The sequence below is a fragment of the Salvelinus sp. IW2-2015 genome, linkage group LG11 (assembly GCF_002910315.2).
Source record: "Salvelinus sp. IW2-2015 linkage group LG11, ASM291031v2, whole genome shotgun sequence".
Taxonomy (NCBI): Eukaryota; Metazoa; Chordata; class Actinopteri; order Salmoniformes; family Salmonidae; genus Salvelinus; species Salvelinus sp. IW2-2015.
In genome coordinates this window covers 26,554,838-26,572,156 of record NC_036851.1, presented here as the reverse complement: position 1 = coordinate 26,572,156, position 17,319 = coordinate 26,554,838, and the positions used below count along the sequence as shown (strand labels likewise).

Below are 17,319 nucleotides of genomic sequence, written 5' to 3'. Positions count from 1 at the left end.
CCTTCCCTACACAATCATTTGGCACAATAATATAAACATAAACATAAATCAAACTACTGATAAACCACCCAAAAAAATTATATTCTAGTGGAGAGTGGGTATGAAATCAGACTTCTGTAGAAAAAAATAAATCTCTAGCAGAGAGTAAAGGTTAAGTGGTGTACTTTCAATTAGTCATTCATGGCCAGTGGGATCCTGCGTATTGGTTTCTTAGAGGAGGTGTGTATTTACAGAACTGATGGTGAAACTAAACACACAAAACAGCAAGTGAAACAGGGTAACATTTACTGAAGATGACGGAATAGAGCTTGATTTGAAAACAAAAACAGTGTCTTTAAAAAATTAAATATAGATTTCATTATCTTCTGGTCATCCAGGCCTTGTCCAAGTCAAGGAGTGCAGAGTTGTGGTCCATTTATGCAAGCTAATACCTGTGAATACCAAAAAATAACAAACCTAGCAGTCAAATGTTTGTACTGAATAGCATACAAACCTTTACTTAGCTCGATTAGACCAATGAGGACATGTATGTTGTGGCTGTGGGGATCCATTGCAGATAAATCGTACATAAATCTGACATTTGGGTGTCATTTAAAGGGATCTTAAATGGATGATTGTACCTGTAGTAGTTGGGTTTGAATGGGCCATTCTTGTTGAGACCCAGGTACTTGGCCTGCTCATCTGAAAGCTCAGTCAGGTGGGCATCAAAGGTGGGCAGGTGCAGGCTGGCAACATACTCATCTGAGACAATCACAACACACATACAATTATAGAAGTGATAAACAATGTTTTATTTTATTCAATGTAACGATTTGTGTCAACGTAACGGAATGCCTCATTCATGTCATCAGAGGGCATAAGTAGGGCTTCAGAAACCAGTGGACGTTGTTTGAACAGCTTATCCAAAACAAGCACTTGTGAAACAGTATCATTATGTCCACATTCTCAGAGGGAGTGATTAAACAGCTAGAGCAGGAATTGCTGCGTTCTGTCAAATCAAATCAAATTTTATTGGTCACATACACATGGTTAGCAGATGTTAATGCGAGTGTAGCGAAATGCTTGTGCTTCTAGTTCCGACCATGTAGTAATATCTAACAAGTAATCTAACAATTTCACAACAACTACCTTATACACACAAGGGTAAAGGAATGAATAAGAATATGTACATATAAATATATGGATGAGCGATGGCCAAACGGCATAGGCAAGATGCAGTAGACAGTATAGAGTACAGTATATACATATGAGATGAGTAATGTAGGGTATGTAAACATTATAAAGTGGCATTGTTTAAAGTGGCTAGTGATACATTTATTACATCCAATTTTTATTCGTAAAGTGGCTAGAGATGAGTCAGTATGTTGGCAGCAGCCTCTCAATGTTAGTGATGGCTGCCCCCGGTGATGCGTTGTGCAGACCTCACTACCCTCTGGAGAGCCTTGCGGTTGTGGGCGGAGCAGTTGCCAAACCAGGCTGTGATACAGCCCGACAGGATGCTCTCGATCGTGCATCTGTAAAAGTTTGTGAGTGTTTTTGGTGACAAGCCAAATTTCTTCAGCCTCCTGAGGTTGAAGAGGCGCTGTTGCGACTTCTTCACCACGCTGTCTGTGTGGGTGGACCATTTCAGTTTGTCCGTGATGTGTACGCCGCAGGAACTTAACACTTTCCACCTTCTCCACTACTGTCCCGTCGATGTGGATAGGGGGGTGCTCCCTCTACTGTTTCCTGAAGTCCACGATCATTCTCCTTTGTTTGTTGACGTTGAGTGTGAGGTTGTTTTCCTGACACCACACTCCGAGGGCCCTCACCTCCTCCCTGTAGGCCGTCTCGTCGTTGTTGGTAATCAAGCCTACCACTGTAGTGTCGTCTGCAAACTTGATGATTGAGTTGGAGGCGTGCATGGCCACGCAGTCATGGGTGAACAGGGAGTACAGGAGAGGGCTGAGAACGCACCCTTATGGGGCCCCAGTGTTGAGGATCAGCGGGGTGGAGATGTTGTTTCCTACCCTCACCACCTGGGGGCGGCCAGTCAGAAAGTCCAGGACCCAGTTGCACAGGGCGGGGTCGAGACCCAGGGTCTCGAGCTTAATGACGAGTTTGGAAGGTACTATGGTGTTAAATGCAGAGCTGTAGTCGATGAACAGCATTCTTACATAGGTATTCCTCTTGTCCAGATGGGTTAGGGCAGTGTGCAGTGTGATCGCGATTGCGTCATCTGTGGACCTATTGGGGCGGTAAGCAAATTGGAGTGGGCCTAGGGTGGAGGTGATATGATCCTTGACTAGTCTCTCAAAGCACTTCATGATGGCGGAAGTGAGTGCTACGGGGCGATAGTCATTTAGCTCAGTTACCTTAGCTTTCTTGGAAACAGGAACAATGGTGGCCCTCTTGAAGCATGTGGGAACAGCAGACTGGGATAGGGATTGATTGAATATGTCCGTAAACACACCAACCAGCTGGTCTGCACATGCTTTGAGGACGCGGCTAGGGATGCTGTCTGGGTCGGCAGCCTTGCGAGGGTTAACACGTTTAAATGTTTTACTCATGTTGGCTGCGGTGAAGGAGAGTCTGCAGGTTTTGGTAGCGGGCCGTGCCAGTGGCACATGTCGGTGGCACGGGCTGTGCACGGGCCGTTTTTTTTTTGTAGTCCGTGATTGACTGTAGACCCTGCCACATACCTCTCGTGTCTGAGCCGCTGCGACTCTACTTTATCTCTATACTGACGCTTAGCTTGTTTGATTGCCTTGCGGAGGGAATAGCTACACTGTTTGTATTCGGTCATGTTTCCGGTCGCCTTGCCCTGATTAAAAGCAGTGGTTCGCGCTTTCAGTTTTGCGCGACTGCTGCCATCAATCCACGGTTTCTGGTTGGGGAAGGTTTTAACAGTCGCTGTTGGTACATCACCCCCGACGCACTTGCTAATAAACTCGCTCACCGAATCAGCGTATACATCAATGTTGTTGTTCGGCGCTATCCGGAACATATCCCAGTCCACGTGATCGAAGCAATCTTGAAGCGTGGAATTGTGTAGCTAGCTAGACCATAACATAATAATTATAACAACTACCACTACAGCCACTATTTCTCTGTATTCTCATGTAACGCTCCAAACACATGAGGATATAATAAGGACTCACCCATCTTCTTGGGCAGCAAGTAGACATCCTGTTTGTAGCGGCCCTCTGGAGCATTGTACAGCTCAATAAGGGCCAGAGCCTGTTGGAGAAATGAAGCACCATACACAATCCTCGTTATACACACACAATCACAGGAATAGACACATATCAATAATCACATTATACAATGTACTCGTGTGAACACATAGAGCCTTCTTACATTCAAACATTGTATAAATACCCACACCGTTCCTGGAACCATCGAATAACCACTGAACGTTTTTAGAAATGCCATGACAGCAGTCTAAATATACAGCTGTGCATGTAAATATACTGTTCTTAATGTGCCAAATGAAAGGTGTTATTCGATGCACAAATTGTCACTGAATGAAATATGCACTAGGGGAGATGGCTACACTATGCTATTGCTTCCCCTGTCCTAGCTTGGTGTTCTACACAGTGCTATGAGAGTCTACCTAATCTACATGAGACATGAGACATGCAGTTCAGATAAGCCCTCCTTAGCCATTCCCTCCCGGAGGTTTATTATTAGAGATGACACTGAGGTCAAGGTACACTCTTATCATCTACCGCGGTGGCCTAATTATGGGAGAGAATAGACCACATAATAACCCATAGACTCTTCTATCTGGTAACTAGTGTGGGGTTGGAAGAGGCAGTGAGGGTCTGTATTACCTGCTACTATCTGCAGCACTACTCTGTCTGGTTGTTAGCTACTGTGGGGAGTGTCTTTTACCTGGGTCGTGGCTGTGATTGACAGGACGAAGGTGGGAACTGTGGAGCAGCTGAGGTTCAGAAGACGACCCTGAGGGAGACACACAAACGTGTAATTTGCTATGTGAGAGTATATGTGCATGCGTGTGTGTGTGTGTGTGTGTAACTTCCCACCTCGGCCAGCAGGATGACCCTCTTGCCGTCAGGCCAGATGACGTGGTCCACCTGAGAGCGCACTCTCTCCCAGGTCAGTTCTGGGGTCCGCAGGCTCGCCTGGTTAGCAGGTCACACACACAAGGGTCATGCAAACACACTACGCACTCTCACTCGCTACTAAAAGTCTAAATATGCAGTACATTTGAAATCATCATCACGAACTTCATATTCCTAGGAAAACTTCAAATATTCCCTCCCTTGATTTTTACGTTTTACTGTAGCAACAAATTGGTTTGTCAAAGTTCCTCACCACGTCAATCTCAGTGTTGGAGTGTCCCATGTTGCACACGATGGAGCCGTTCTTCATGCGGTCCAGCTGGTCCCTGGTCACCACGTTCTTATTACCTAGGAGACCAGAGAAGAACAACAGTCTAAACCCCAATCTCCATATAGGGCTTAGCACAAACCCTCAGGGTGATTAGGTGATGCAAAGGGCCATGACGAGTATATATATATATACACTGCTCAAAAGAATAAAGGGAACACTTAAACAACACAATGTAACTCCAAGTCAATCACACTTCTGTGAAATCAAACTGTCCACTTAGGAAGCAACACTGATTGACAATAAATGTCACATGCTGTTGTGCAAATGGAATAGACAAAAGGTGGAAATGAATTGCTGCAGCGTCGGTGACCACAGACCACTTTCCTACTTCCTAATGCTTCCTGGCTGATGTTTGATTCACAGTTTGAATGCTGGCGTCGCTCTACACTCTAGTGGATGAGACGGAGTCTAGAACCCACACAAGTGGCTCAGGTAGTGCAGTTCATCCAGGATGGCACATCAATCGCGAGCTGTGGCAAAAAGGTTTGCGGTCTGTCAGCGTAGTGTCCAAGAGCATGGAGGCGCTACCAGGAGACAGCGCCAGTACATTCAAGAGATGGGGAGGAGGCCGTAGGAGGGCAACAACCGCAGCAGCAGGACCGCTACCTCCGCCTTTGGTGCAAGGAGTGCCACTGCCAGAGCCCTGCAAAATGACCTCCAGCAGCGCACAAATGTGCAGTGTCTGCTCAAACGGTCAAGAAACAGACTTCCATGAGGGTGGTAATGAGGGCCCGACGTCAAAGTGGGGGTTGTGCTTACAGCCCAACACCGTGCATGACGTTTGGCATTTCCAGAGAACACCAAGATTGGCAAATTCGCCACTGGCCCCTGTGCTCTTACACATGAAAAGGTTCACACTGAGCACATGTGACAGACGTGACAGAAGTCTGGAGACGGCCGTGGAGAATGCTGCTGCCTGCAACATCCTCCAGCATGACCGGTTTGGCGGTGGGTCAGTCATGGTGTGGGGTGCATTTCTTTGTGGGGCCGCACAGCCCTCCATGTGCTTCGCCAGAGGTAGCCTGACTGCCATTAGGTACCGAGATGAGATCCTCAGACCCCTTGGAGACCATATGCTGACACATGCACATTTGTGGCCTCTGGAGGTCATTTTGCAGGGCTCTGGCAGTGCACCTCCTTGCACAAAGGCGGAGGTAGCGGTCCTGCTGCTGGTTGTTGCCCTCCTACGGCCTCCTCCACATCTCCTGATGTACTGGCCTGTCTCTGTAGCGCCTCATGCTGCTGGACACAACGCGACAGACACAGCAAACCTTTTTGCCACAGCTCGCATTGATGTGCCATCCTGGATGAACTGCAACACTGAGCCACTTTGCGTGGGTTCTAGACTCCGTCTCATGCTACCACTAGAGTGAAAGCACCGCCAGCATTCAAAAGGTGACCAAAACATCAGCCAGGAAGCATAGGAATTGAGAAGTGGTCTTGTGGTACACCTGCAGAATCACTCCTTTTTGGGGTGGTCTTGCATTTGCCTATAATTTCCACCTTTTGTCTATCCATTTGCACAACAGCATGTGAAATTTATTGTCAATCAGTGTTGCTTCCTAAGTGGACAGTTGATTCATAGAAGTGTGATTGACTTGAGTTGACATGTGTTGTTTAAGTGTTCCCTTTATTTTTTTGAGCAGTGTATATATATATATGTATATATGATATATATTATTATAATAGAATATATATATATATATATATATATATATATATATATATATATATATATATTTTTTACAATCATATATAATTGTCCAAAATAATATCACTATTGATTACATAAACACAGTAGTTTGATGTTTACCAGTGCATGTGATGATGACGTCCACCTGGCGGATGACCTCGTTCAGCTTGACCACCCTGAAGCCGTCCATGCTGTTAAGACACACATGGGGAAAGAGCGGTTAGTCAGAACCGAGGGGGAGAGACAATTGCTCTGCCTACAGTAAAGTGCCATTCAAATAATAAGGCTCTTTGTTATATTCAAACGTTTAATAAATTGCTGTCTGGTTTCTATCATTTTATCCTGAATTATAAAAGCCAGCTCAGGTTTTCCGTTTATATTTTGCTGGAGAATTTTATGTTTCAAAGGTTTCTCTCAGAGCAGGACAGGGTCACTGTGTCATTTCTCTGGGTGCTTAACATTTGGTGCTTAACATTTGGTACTTCCTGCTTCCTACTTGCTGTCCCTCACCAGGCCTGCAGGGCGCAGATGGGATCAATCTCTGTGACGTAGACGATGGATCCCATGGCTTTCAGTGCGGCAGTGCAACCTTTCCCAACCTGCAGGAGAGCACATTGCATTAGCATTACATAATATGACCACATCACATTGACCTTGATAAACAGAAAAGGCCACAAATTATCCACTACAGAACATGCATACTGGTAAACCTTGAGGTCCACATTAGACTCTTTAGAGGCGGATTACATTAGACTAAATACACAATGACTTAGCATGAGATGGCATTGAACTCTTCAGTATATTGATGTACTAATATGTACTGTACAGGTGATAATCATTACACTGAGTGCACATATTCTCATTATAGCAGGTTAAGCATAGCCGGAACAGACTGACTATTCAAACAGAACTACATGTACATTATGAAACCTCCTTACCTCTCCATAACCACAGACAACAACCTGCTTTCCTCCAAACATCACATCTGTGGTCCTCTTCAGGCTGCAGACAGAAACATGGAGACAGCGACAGGGGAAACAATAGGATTCAGGATGTCAGCCTTTCTGTGGTGTGTTAAAACACCAGGTTGAGTGAAATGGGCAGTAGCCGTCAATAAAAGCAATTTCCCAGGCCACTGGAGGCCACACAGGCCATGTTGTTAGCCTGATTTATTGGCTTACACAGGCCAGAGATGCTTTGGCTGGGACACTGAAAATATATCATATTTTGCCTTGGGGAAAAATTCAGCAGAACAGGACTTGAGTATATCAAATCAAATTGTATTTGTGCCAAGACCTTATCGTGAAATGCTTACTTAAAAGCCCTTAACCAACAACAGATCAAGAAATAGAGTTAAGAAAATTTACTAAATACAAACATTTACTAAAGTAAAAGACATAATAAAAAGTAACAATAAAATTACATAACAATAACGAGGCTATATACAGGGGGTACTGGTACCGAGTCAACGTGTGGGGGTTCAGGTTAGTCGAGGTAATTTGTACATGTAGGTAGTGGTAAAGTGACAATGCATAGATAATAAACAGCGAGTAGCAGTGTAAAAACAAAAGGGTGGGTCAATGTAAATAGTCCGGGTGGCCATTTGATTAGTTGTTCAGCAGTCTCATAGCTTGGGGGTAGAAGCTGTTATGGAGCCTTTTGGACCTAGGCTTGACGCTCCGGTACCACTTGCCAGGCGGTAGCAGACAAAACAGTCTATGACTAGGGTGGCTGGAATCTTTGACAATTTATGGGGCTTTCCTCTGACACCACCTAGTATATAGGTCCTGGATTGCAGGAAGCTTGGCCTCAGCGATGTATTGGGGCCTACGCACTACCCTCTGTAGCGCCCTACGGTCGGATGCCGAGCAGTTGCCATACCAGGCGGTGATGCAACCGGTCAGAATGCTCTCAATGGTGCAGCTGTAGAACTTTGAGGAAAAGGTGTTGTCGTGCCCTCGTCACGACTGTCTTGGTGTGTTTGAACCATGATAGTTCGTTGGTAATGTGGACGCCAAGGTACTTGAAACTCGACCCTCTCCACCGCAGCCCCGTTGATGTTAAATGGGGGCATGTTCGGCCCTACTTTTCCTGTAGTCCACGATCATCTCCTTTGTCTTGCTCACACCTGCTCTCTGTAGGCCGTCTCATCGTTGTCGGTGATCTGTTGTGTCTTCAGCAAACTTAATGATGGTGTTGGAGTCGTGCTTGGCCACGCAGTCATGGGTGAACAAGGAGTACCGGAGGGGACTAAGCACGCACCCCTGAGGGGCCCCGGTGTTGAGGATCAGCATGGCAGATGTGTTGTTGCCTACCCTTACAGCCTGCAGGCGGCCTGTCAGGAAGTCCAGGATCCATTTGCAGAGAGGGGTATTTAGTCCCAGAGTCCTTAGCTTAGTGTTGAGCTTTGTGGGCACTATGGTGTTGAACGCTGAGCTGTAGTCAATGAACAGCATTCTCACATTTGTGTTCCTTTTTCCCAGGTGGGTAAAAGCAATGTGGAGTGCGATTGAGATTGCGTCATCTGAGGATTTGTTTATGCGAATTGGAGTGGGTCTAGGGTTTCCGGGATGATGGTGTTGATGTGAGCCATGACCTGCCTTTGAAGGAAGCACTTCATGGCTACTGATGTGAGTGCTACGGGGCGGTAGTCATTTAAGCAGGTTACCTTTGCATTCTTGGGCACAGGGACTATTGTGGTCTGTTTAAACATGTAGCTACTACAGACTCGGTAAGGGAGATGTTGAAAATGTCAGTGAAGACACTTGCCAGTTGGGTCCGCGCATGCTCTAAGTACATGCCCTGGTAATCAGTCTGGCACGCGACATTGTGAATTTTGACCTTTGAAAAGGTCTCGCTCACATCGGCTACGGAGAGCGTGATCACAGTCCTTCCAGAGTGCTCTCATGCATGCTTCAGTGTTGGATGTCATAAGGTGAATGCACCAATTTGTAAGTCGCTCTGGATAAGAGCGTCTGCTAAATGACTTAAATGTAAATGTAAATGTGTTGCTTGCCTCAAAGCGAGCATAAAAGGCATTTAGGCTCGCGTCATTGGACAGCTCGTGGCTAGGTTTCCCTTTGTAGTTCGTAATAGTTCGCAAGCCCTGCCACATCTGACGAGCGTCAGAGCCCGTGTATTAGGATTCAATCTTAGTCCTGTATTGACGCTTTGCCTGTTTGATGGTTCGTCTGAGGGCACAGTGGGATTTCTTCCGGATTAGTGTCACGCTCCTTGAAAGCGGCAGCTTTAGCCTTTAGCTCGATGCGGATGTTGCCTGTAATCCATGGCTTCTGGTTGGGATATGTACGTACGGTCCCTGTGGGCACGACGTCGTCGATGCACTTATTGATGAAGCCGGTGACTGAGGTGGTATACTTCTCAATGTCATTAGATGAATCACAGAATATATTCCAGTCTATGCTAGCAAAACAGTCCTGTAGCGTAGCATCCGTGTCACCTGACCACTTCAGTATTGAGCGAGTCATTGGTACTTCCTGCTTTAGTTTTTGCTTGTAAACAGCAATTAGGAGGATAGAATTATGGTCAAATAGAGAGTGAGGGAGAGCTTTGTATGCGTTTCTGTGTGTGGAGTAAAGGTGATCTAGAATTTTTCTCCTTAGGTTGCAGGTAGAAACTAGGTAAAGCTGATTTAATTCTGCCTGCATTAAAGTCCCTGGTCACTAGGAGTGTCGCTTCTGGATGAGCATTTTCTTGGTTGCTTATGGCCTTATACAGCTTGTTGAGTGCAGTTTTAGTGCCAGCATCGGTTTGTGGTGGTAAATAGACGGCTACAAATAATATAGATGATAACTCTCTTGGTAGATAGTGTGGTCTACAGCAATACCTCGAGACGTCTTTAATGTTAGACATGGCGCACCAGCTGTTATTGAAAAATAGACAACACCCCTGCCCCTCTTATCAGACGTAGCTTCTCTGTCCTGCCGATGCATGGAAAACCCAGCCAGCTCATTATTATCCGTGTCATCGTTCAGCCACGACTCGGTGAAACATAAAATATTACCGTTTTTGATGTCCCGTTGGTAGGTTAGTCTTGACCGTAGATCATCAAGTTTGTTTTCCAGTGATTGCACGTTGGCCAATAGAACCGATGGTAGTGGCGATTTACTCACTCGTCTCTGAATCCTCATAAGGCACCCCGACCTTCTCTCCGGAAAGCAGTATATCCTTCGCAACAGACTCATTAAACTTCTAGTCGGACTCACGAACTTCGTCCAGTTCGAGGTGAGTAAATGCTGTTCTGATGTCCAGAAGCTCTTTTCGGTCATAAGCCATCCCCTCCGGCGCCATTATATTGTCTAGTGTATATGATTTTAAGTATGTACAGTAAATCAATCTAATTTTATTTGTCACATACACATGGTTAGCAGATGTTAATGTGAGTGTAGTGAAATGCTTGTTCTTCTAGTTCCGACCATGCAGTAATATCTAACAAGTAATCTAACAATTTCACAACAACTAGCTTATTAACTAGCTTAAGTGTAAAGGAATGAATAAGAATATGTACATATAAATATATGGATGAGCGATGGCCGAACGACATAGGCAAGATGCAGTATATACATATGAGATGAGTAATGTAGGGTATGTAAACATTATATAAAGTGGCATTGTTTAAAGTGGCTAGTGATACATTTATTACATCCAATTTTTTATTATTAAAGTGGCTAGAGATTTGAGTCAGTATGTTGGCAGCAGCCTCTCAATGTTAGTGATGGCTGTTTAACAGTCTGCTGGCCTTGAGATAGAAGCTGTTTTTCAATCTCTCGGTGCCAGCTTTGATGCACTTGTACTGACCTCGCCTTCTGGATGATAGCGGGGTGAACAGGCAGTGGCTCGAATGGTTGTTGTCCTTGATGATCTTTTTGGCCTTCGTGTGGTGTAGGTGTCTTGGAGGGCAGGTAGTTTGCCCCCGGGGATGCGTTGTGCAGACCTCACTACCCTCTGGAGAGCCTTGCCGTTGTGGGCGGAGCAGTTGCCAAACCAGGCTGTGATACAGCCTGACAGGATGCTCTCGATTCTGCGTCTGTAAAAGTTTGTGAGTGTTTTTGGTGACAAGCCAAATTTCTTCAGCCTCCTGAGGTTCAAGAGGCGCTGTTGCGACTTCTTCACCACGCTGTCTGTGTGGGTGGACCATTTCAGTTTGTCCGTGATGTGTACGCCGAGGAACTTAACACTTTCCACCTTCTCCACTACTGTCCCGTCGATGTGGATAGGGGGGTGCTCCCTCTACTGTTTCCTGAAGTCCACGATCATCTCCTTTGTTTGTTGACGTTGAGTGTGAGGTTGTTTTCCTGACACCACACTCCGAGGGCCCTCACCTCCTCCCTGTAGGCCGTCTCGTCGTTGTCGATAATCAAGCCTACCACTGTAGTGTTGTCTGCAAACTTGATGATTGAGTTGGAGGCGTGCAAGGCCACGCAGTCATGGGTGAACAGGGAGTACAGGAGAAGGCTGAGAACGCACCCTTGTGGGGCCCCAGTGTTGAGGATCAGGAGATGTTGGATGGATGGAGATGTTGGATGGAGATGTTGTTTCCTACCCTCACCACCTGGGGGCAGCCTGTCAGGAAGTCCAGGACCCAGTTGCACAGGGCGGGGTCGAGACCCAGGGTTTCGAGCTTAATGACGAGTTTGGAGGGTACTATGGTGTTAAATGCTGAGCTGTAGTCGATGAACAGCATTCTTACATAGGTATTCCTCTTGTCCAGATGGGTTAGGGCAGTGTGCAGTGTGATTGCGTCGTCTGTGGACCTATTGGGGCGGTAAGCAAATTGGAGTGGGTCTAGGGTGTCAGGTAGGGTGGAGGTGATATGGTCCTTGACTAGTCTCTCAAAGCACTTCATGATGACGGAAGTCAGTGCTACGGGGCGATAGTCATTTAGCTCAGTTACCTTAGCTTTCTTGGATACAGGAACAATGGTGGCCCTCTTGAAGCATGTGGGAACAGCAGACTGGGATAGGGATTGATTGAATATGTCTGTAAACACACCAGCCAGCTGGTCTGCGCATGCTCTGTGGACGCGGCTAGGGATGCCGTCTGGGCCGGTAGCCTTGCGAGGGTTAACATGTTTAAATGTTTTACTCACGTTGGCTGCAGTGAAGGAGAGCCCGCAGGTTTTGGTAGCGGGCCATGTCGGTGGCACTGTATTGTCCTCAAAGCGAGCAAAGAATTTGTTTAGTTTGTCTGGGAGCAAGACATCGTGGTCCGCGACGGGGCTGGTTAACTTTTTGTAGTCCGTGATTGACTGTAGACCCTGCCACATACCTCTCGTGTCTGAGCCGTTGAATTGCGACTCTATACTGACGCTTAGCTTGTTTGATTACCCTGCGGAGGGAATAGCTACACTGTTTGTATTCGGTCATATTTCCGGTCGCCCGCCTTGCCCTGATTATGTACAGTATCTACAGTATGTACAGTATCTACAAAATAAGTCTAATCGATACATTGTTATGTAGTGCAAAGAACACGGTTTTGTAGTGAGACAACATTCACCTCGCTTAAAGGTTCATTTAACACCTACCCATCCAGGATAGACTCTCTGCAGCAGTAGAGGTTGTCAAACTTCTGCTTTGTCACAGAGTCATTCACGTTCATGGCTGGCACACACAGCTTGCCTGCTTTGGACAACTGGTACAACCTGAAAGACAAATAGGTAACTAAGTAACTTAGCTCAGAGTTGCCCGCTGGTCTTGCGTGTGTGACTGTGAATGTGCTGTAATCAGAAATAAAATTACCTGTGGACCCCAGTCACACTCTCCTCCACAATGCCCCTGATCTTCTTGAAGACGTTGGGGTATTTCTTATACACCCAGTGGGTCAAGTCCCCTCCATCGTCAAGGATCTACCACAGACACAGCAAGAAGGGACAACATTCTCAAACGGTGACAACAAACTGACACATCAGTAACACAAAATGGTCTACAAGGACATTTGCCTTGTTGTTAAAGGAGGATAAATTATAGACTTATATGGGTACCATGTTAGGCTGCCAGCCCTCCATGTTGACGCACTTGTCGATACACCACCAGAAGTCATCCTCAGATTCCCCCTTCCAGGCAAAAACCGCCACACCTGCACAAATCACAAGGTAGTTAGGAGAAGAGGGGTTTAGAAATTACTATATTTCTCCAGATCAGACAGATATTACAAAACAGAGACAAATCAAAATCCCTTTTTAAACAACAGCACAGGGTCCTGAACCTTTAATATAAGCAAAAGCATTGGTTTGTGACGCAAAGACCCTTCATTCCAGAGAAAGCAGGACTGATCACGTTCGAACGCACGGTGCTCGACGTCCGTATAATCTGCTCTAAAGCCATATTAATATAATGGCCTGCAGCTTAACTCCAGATATCTGGACCTGCACAACAATCCAACCACAGAGCCTAGAACAGCGCTGTAGGCTCCTCCAGCAGGCAGAACACTTACACAACCCTGCTCACTAAAGACTTCAGCTCTCTAACATTAAAGCTAACTTCACACTCATAATCATTCAGGAAACGGCTATCAATAGCAGCCATAACAGTATTGACATCAGTACTGAACGATCATGTAGAATCGCTACAGTAGCTTATTAGGCTTGGTTATACAGTAGTCCTATACTGCTATGTGTCTTCATGACCAATTGTTGTGAACTGACCTAACATTTTACTTCCTTTCTGACATGCTTTTAACATCATAATGCAGGCTTTATAACACAGAGGGTGTGAGTAAAACCCTCTGTATGTCTGTTCTCTAAACCAAGAGGGGATAATAAGCTGGGTCTCTTGTCTCAAAAGCTGTTATCCTGTGATTTCTAGAAGAGGACCGGACAGAAGGCCTCCTGGTCATTTCCACCCCAGAGAGAGCAGAGCAGGCAGAAACAGAAGCTGCCAGAGGACACAGCCCTTTCATCTGTTAGCAGGGAGATTTCTCTCCATAAAAGACCTGGACCAACTGTTTATTAGAAAGAGATACTCTGACAGATGGAGCTTTACACAACTATGTGGGAAAGGGAGAGCTTATGTAAAAAAATAAATAAATAGGGGTACACTAAAACACAATTCTGATTCCTGCTATCGGACTAGAGGGGTAGGTAGATTTTGAAGGCTCTATGGTTCCTCTGCCACGCTACTCATCCTGTATGACCATACAGCTAGAAACACACTATACAGCACCTGGGCTTAGTTAACCTCTAGTCCTCCAACCTCAACCTCTAGTCCTCCAACCTCATCCCTGTCTCTGTGTCTAAGTATACACCTACGTACTACTATCTACTCCTTTCATCTGATCAAGTCGCCATCTCAGTAGGTTTCTGGCAGGCTTGCTGTATGGTATGAAGATTGCTGGCATAACTCACTTGCAGAAATGTCAACACTGCTGAGTGGGTTGTAAATGGTCAGAGGATACTGTGTGCGTAGGACAAGTTAATCAGCCCACAGCCTGTGTGCCAGTTCCTCTCCCAGCTTGAGCGATGTGACTACTTTAATGCAGTCTGACTCTGTTGTAAACCTAACCTTCTAACAGGCCATGAACAAAGAGACCCCACTACGGAAACACATATACTTAACAATCACCCAGCAACCCAAGAGATATGCGTGTCTTGGTTCTGTAGTTCAATGACTAGAGGGCAAGCCTGATGTTCTCTGTGTTTTTCAGGACTTTATTGAGAACATATCGAAAAACATCTCCTTGGTTTCAAAGGGCACAGGGAAGCAAATCACCCTCAACTCTTAGCACCCTTACAAGAAACACCCATTTAACAATCATGTAATTCATTACATAGTAATACAAGTTAAAGTATGCATAGTATGCAGAAATAGTACTAATTAATATGAATGTGATGTACCACAACTTTCAAAAACCTCTTATGAAGTACAATCAGCCTCATTCTTTTCCATATAGAAGCTCATACTGTAACAAAGCAGTAAAGGAGTGATGTTGAAAGCTTTTACTTACCAATCTCTGAGAGGGCAGCTGCCACCTCGTTCTGTGTGGAGTAGATGTTACAGGCTGTCCAGCGACACTGGGCCCCCAGGGCCACCAGAGTCTCAATCAACACCTGAAGGCAAGAGAGAGAGGAGGGGGTTGAATGAGAGAGGAACAAGAAAAATACAACATATTACTTGTACATCTCTGTATCATAAATAGCCTTAGCTTTACAGTACACAAAAGAGAGGAGTTAAACTCAATATACTTAGTCTTCAGAAAATATTCACACAGAGTTCAAGTTTCACAAAGTGGGATTAAAATGGATTTAATTGTAATTTTTGGTCAGTGATGTACACACAATACTCTAATTTCAAAGTGGAAGAAAAATTCAACAATATTTTTTTTCAGGCAGTTTCCTCTAAGATTTTGCCTGTGCTTCGCTTGATTACATTTATTTTTGTCCTAAATAACTCCCTAGTCCTTGCCGATGATAAGCATACCCATAACATGATGCTGTCACCACCATGCTTGAAAATATAAAGAGTGGTCCTCAGTGATTTGTTCTGCTGGATTTGACCCAAACTTAACTTAACTTAACTGCATTTTTTGGCCACATTTTAACCAGCGGCAGGTAGCCTAGTGGTTAGAGCGTTGGACTTGTAACCGAAAGGTTGCAAGATCGAATCCCCGAGCTGACAAGGTAAAAATCTGTCAATCTGCCCCTGAACAAGGCAGTTAACCCACTGTTCCTAGGCCGTCATTGAAAATAAGAATTTGTTCTTAACTGACTTGCCTAGTTAAATAAAGGTAAAATAATTATTTTAAAAAGTGCCTTATTGCAAACAGGATGCATGTTATGGAATATTTATTTTCTGTACAGGCTTCCTTCTTTTCACTGTCATTTAGGTTAGCATTGTGGAGTAACTACATCCTCAGTTTTCTATCACAGCTATTAAACTCCAACGATTTTAATCACAATTGGCCTCATGGTGTAATCCCACGTGGTTTCCTTCCTCTCCGGCAACTGAGTTATGAAGGACACTCATCTTTGTAGTGACTGGGTATATTGACACCATCCAAAGCGTAATTGAGAACTTCAACATGCTCAAATGGATATTCAGTGTCATTTTTTTATTTATTTTTATCTACCAACAGGTGCCCTTCTTTGTGAGGCATTGGAAAACCTCCCTGTGCTTGAATCTGTGCTTGAAATGCACTTTTCGACTAAGGGACCTTATAGAAAATTGTATGTGTGGGTACAGAGATGGGGTAGCCATTCAAAAATAATGTTATCATTCAAAAATCATGCATCTTATTTTGTGACCTAGTAAGCACATTTTTACACCTGAACTTATTTAGGTTTGAATACTTACCGATTTAAGACATTTCAGCTTTTCCTATTATATTAATAAAAAAAATTGTATATTGTGTGTAGATCAGCGACACAAAATCTCAAGTTAATCCATTTTAAATTCAGGCTGTAAGAGGTGTGAATACTTTCTAAAGGCACTGTAAATATATAAAAGCTTATTCACAGCATCAATATACTCGATCTGCTTGTTAAATCGTAGATGCAAATAGGGTATTACAGATACTGAACATTCTTTATTTACGGGCTGTCATGAGATGAGCCAGCTACCATCATTAGCCACAGAGCAAAATGCTGCAGTTAGAGCAGTGGAGGTTGGGTTCTGCGGTAGGCTTGGGCGGTATATCATATACCGGGGGTTTTTGGAAATAGTCACAGGATGGTTTTTCAATACCGTTAAAATGTATAGCTACTTTTTAAGTAAATACCTGCAGTCAACTTGTGCAATATGTTAGAAGATAAAGCAGATTGTGTTCATTTCACCTGTCACATTATGAAGATTTCTGTAGTTCCCCAGAACAGTTGAGCCAGTCACGTTTTTGTTTGTAAATAGCACAACTGGAGAAAGTGGGAGCAGGTGAGTCCAGCTATGTATTGACAGCGGTCGTGTTTTATATGGAAAGTTAGTGTTTCTTTGCTTCAATATAGTGATCAGGGACGTGCAACTATAGTTTTCCTTCACAGAAAATACATTAGTGAAACACATTCGGCAGAAAATAGATTAATTTTCATCAGATGACAACAGAAGTGAAACGCTATTTGACTGGCAGCCACACAAGTAGGCTAAATGAGCTTACGATGAAAAAGCAAGGTATTTTCTTATCATAGAAATAATGTAGCCAGGTACATTTCTTATTGTTTTTCTTAAAGTTCATCTTGCATTTTACCAGAGAAAAGGAGTGTGGCTACATTGAGAAAAGTACCA

General features: G+C 44.6%; 1 protein-coding gene across 2 annotated transcripts in view; it reads right to left on the bottom strand.

Moving 5' to 3' along the window:
* Positions 1–268: 268 nt before the first annotated feature.
* The window catches only part of LOC111970066 (S-adenosylhomocysteine hydrolase-like protein 1), a 59,049-nt gene continuing 41,998 nt past the window's right edge, over positions 269–17,319 (bottom strand). For both annotated transcript variants that reach the window (XM_023996567.1, XM_023996568.2), the window contains exons 5-17: positions 15,053–15,155; positions 13,092–13,186; positions 12,850–12,956; positions 12,636–12,752; positions 7,030–7,093; positions 6,602–6,690; positions 6,212–6,282; positions 4,321–4,415; positions 4,029–4,127; positions 3,877–3,945; positions 3,141–3,219; positions 621–741; positions 269–431 (exon numbers count right to left, since the gene is read on the bottom strand). In XM_023996567.1, the coding sequence (XP_023852335.1) occupies positions 425–431; positions 621–741; positions 3,141–3,219; positions 3,877–3,945; positions 4,029–4,127; positions 4,321–4,415; positions 6,212–6,282; positions 6,602–6,690; positions 7,030–7,093; positions 12,636–12,752; positions 12,850–12,956; positions 13,092–13,186; positions 15,053–15,155 (1,116 nt within the window). In that variant the 3' untranslated portion in view covers positions 269–424. The remainder of the gene's footprint in view (positions 432–620; positions 742–3,140; positions 3,220–3,876; positions 3,946–4,028; positions 4,128–4,320; positions 4,416–6,211; positions 6,283–6,601; positions 6,691–7,029; positions 7,094–12,635; positions 12,753–12,849; positions 12,957–13,091; positions 13,187–15,052; positions 15,156–17,319) is intronic.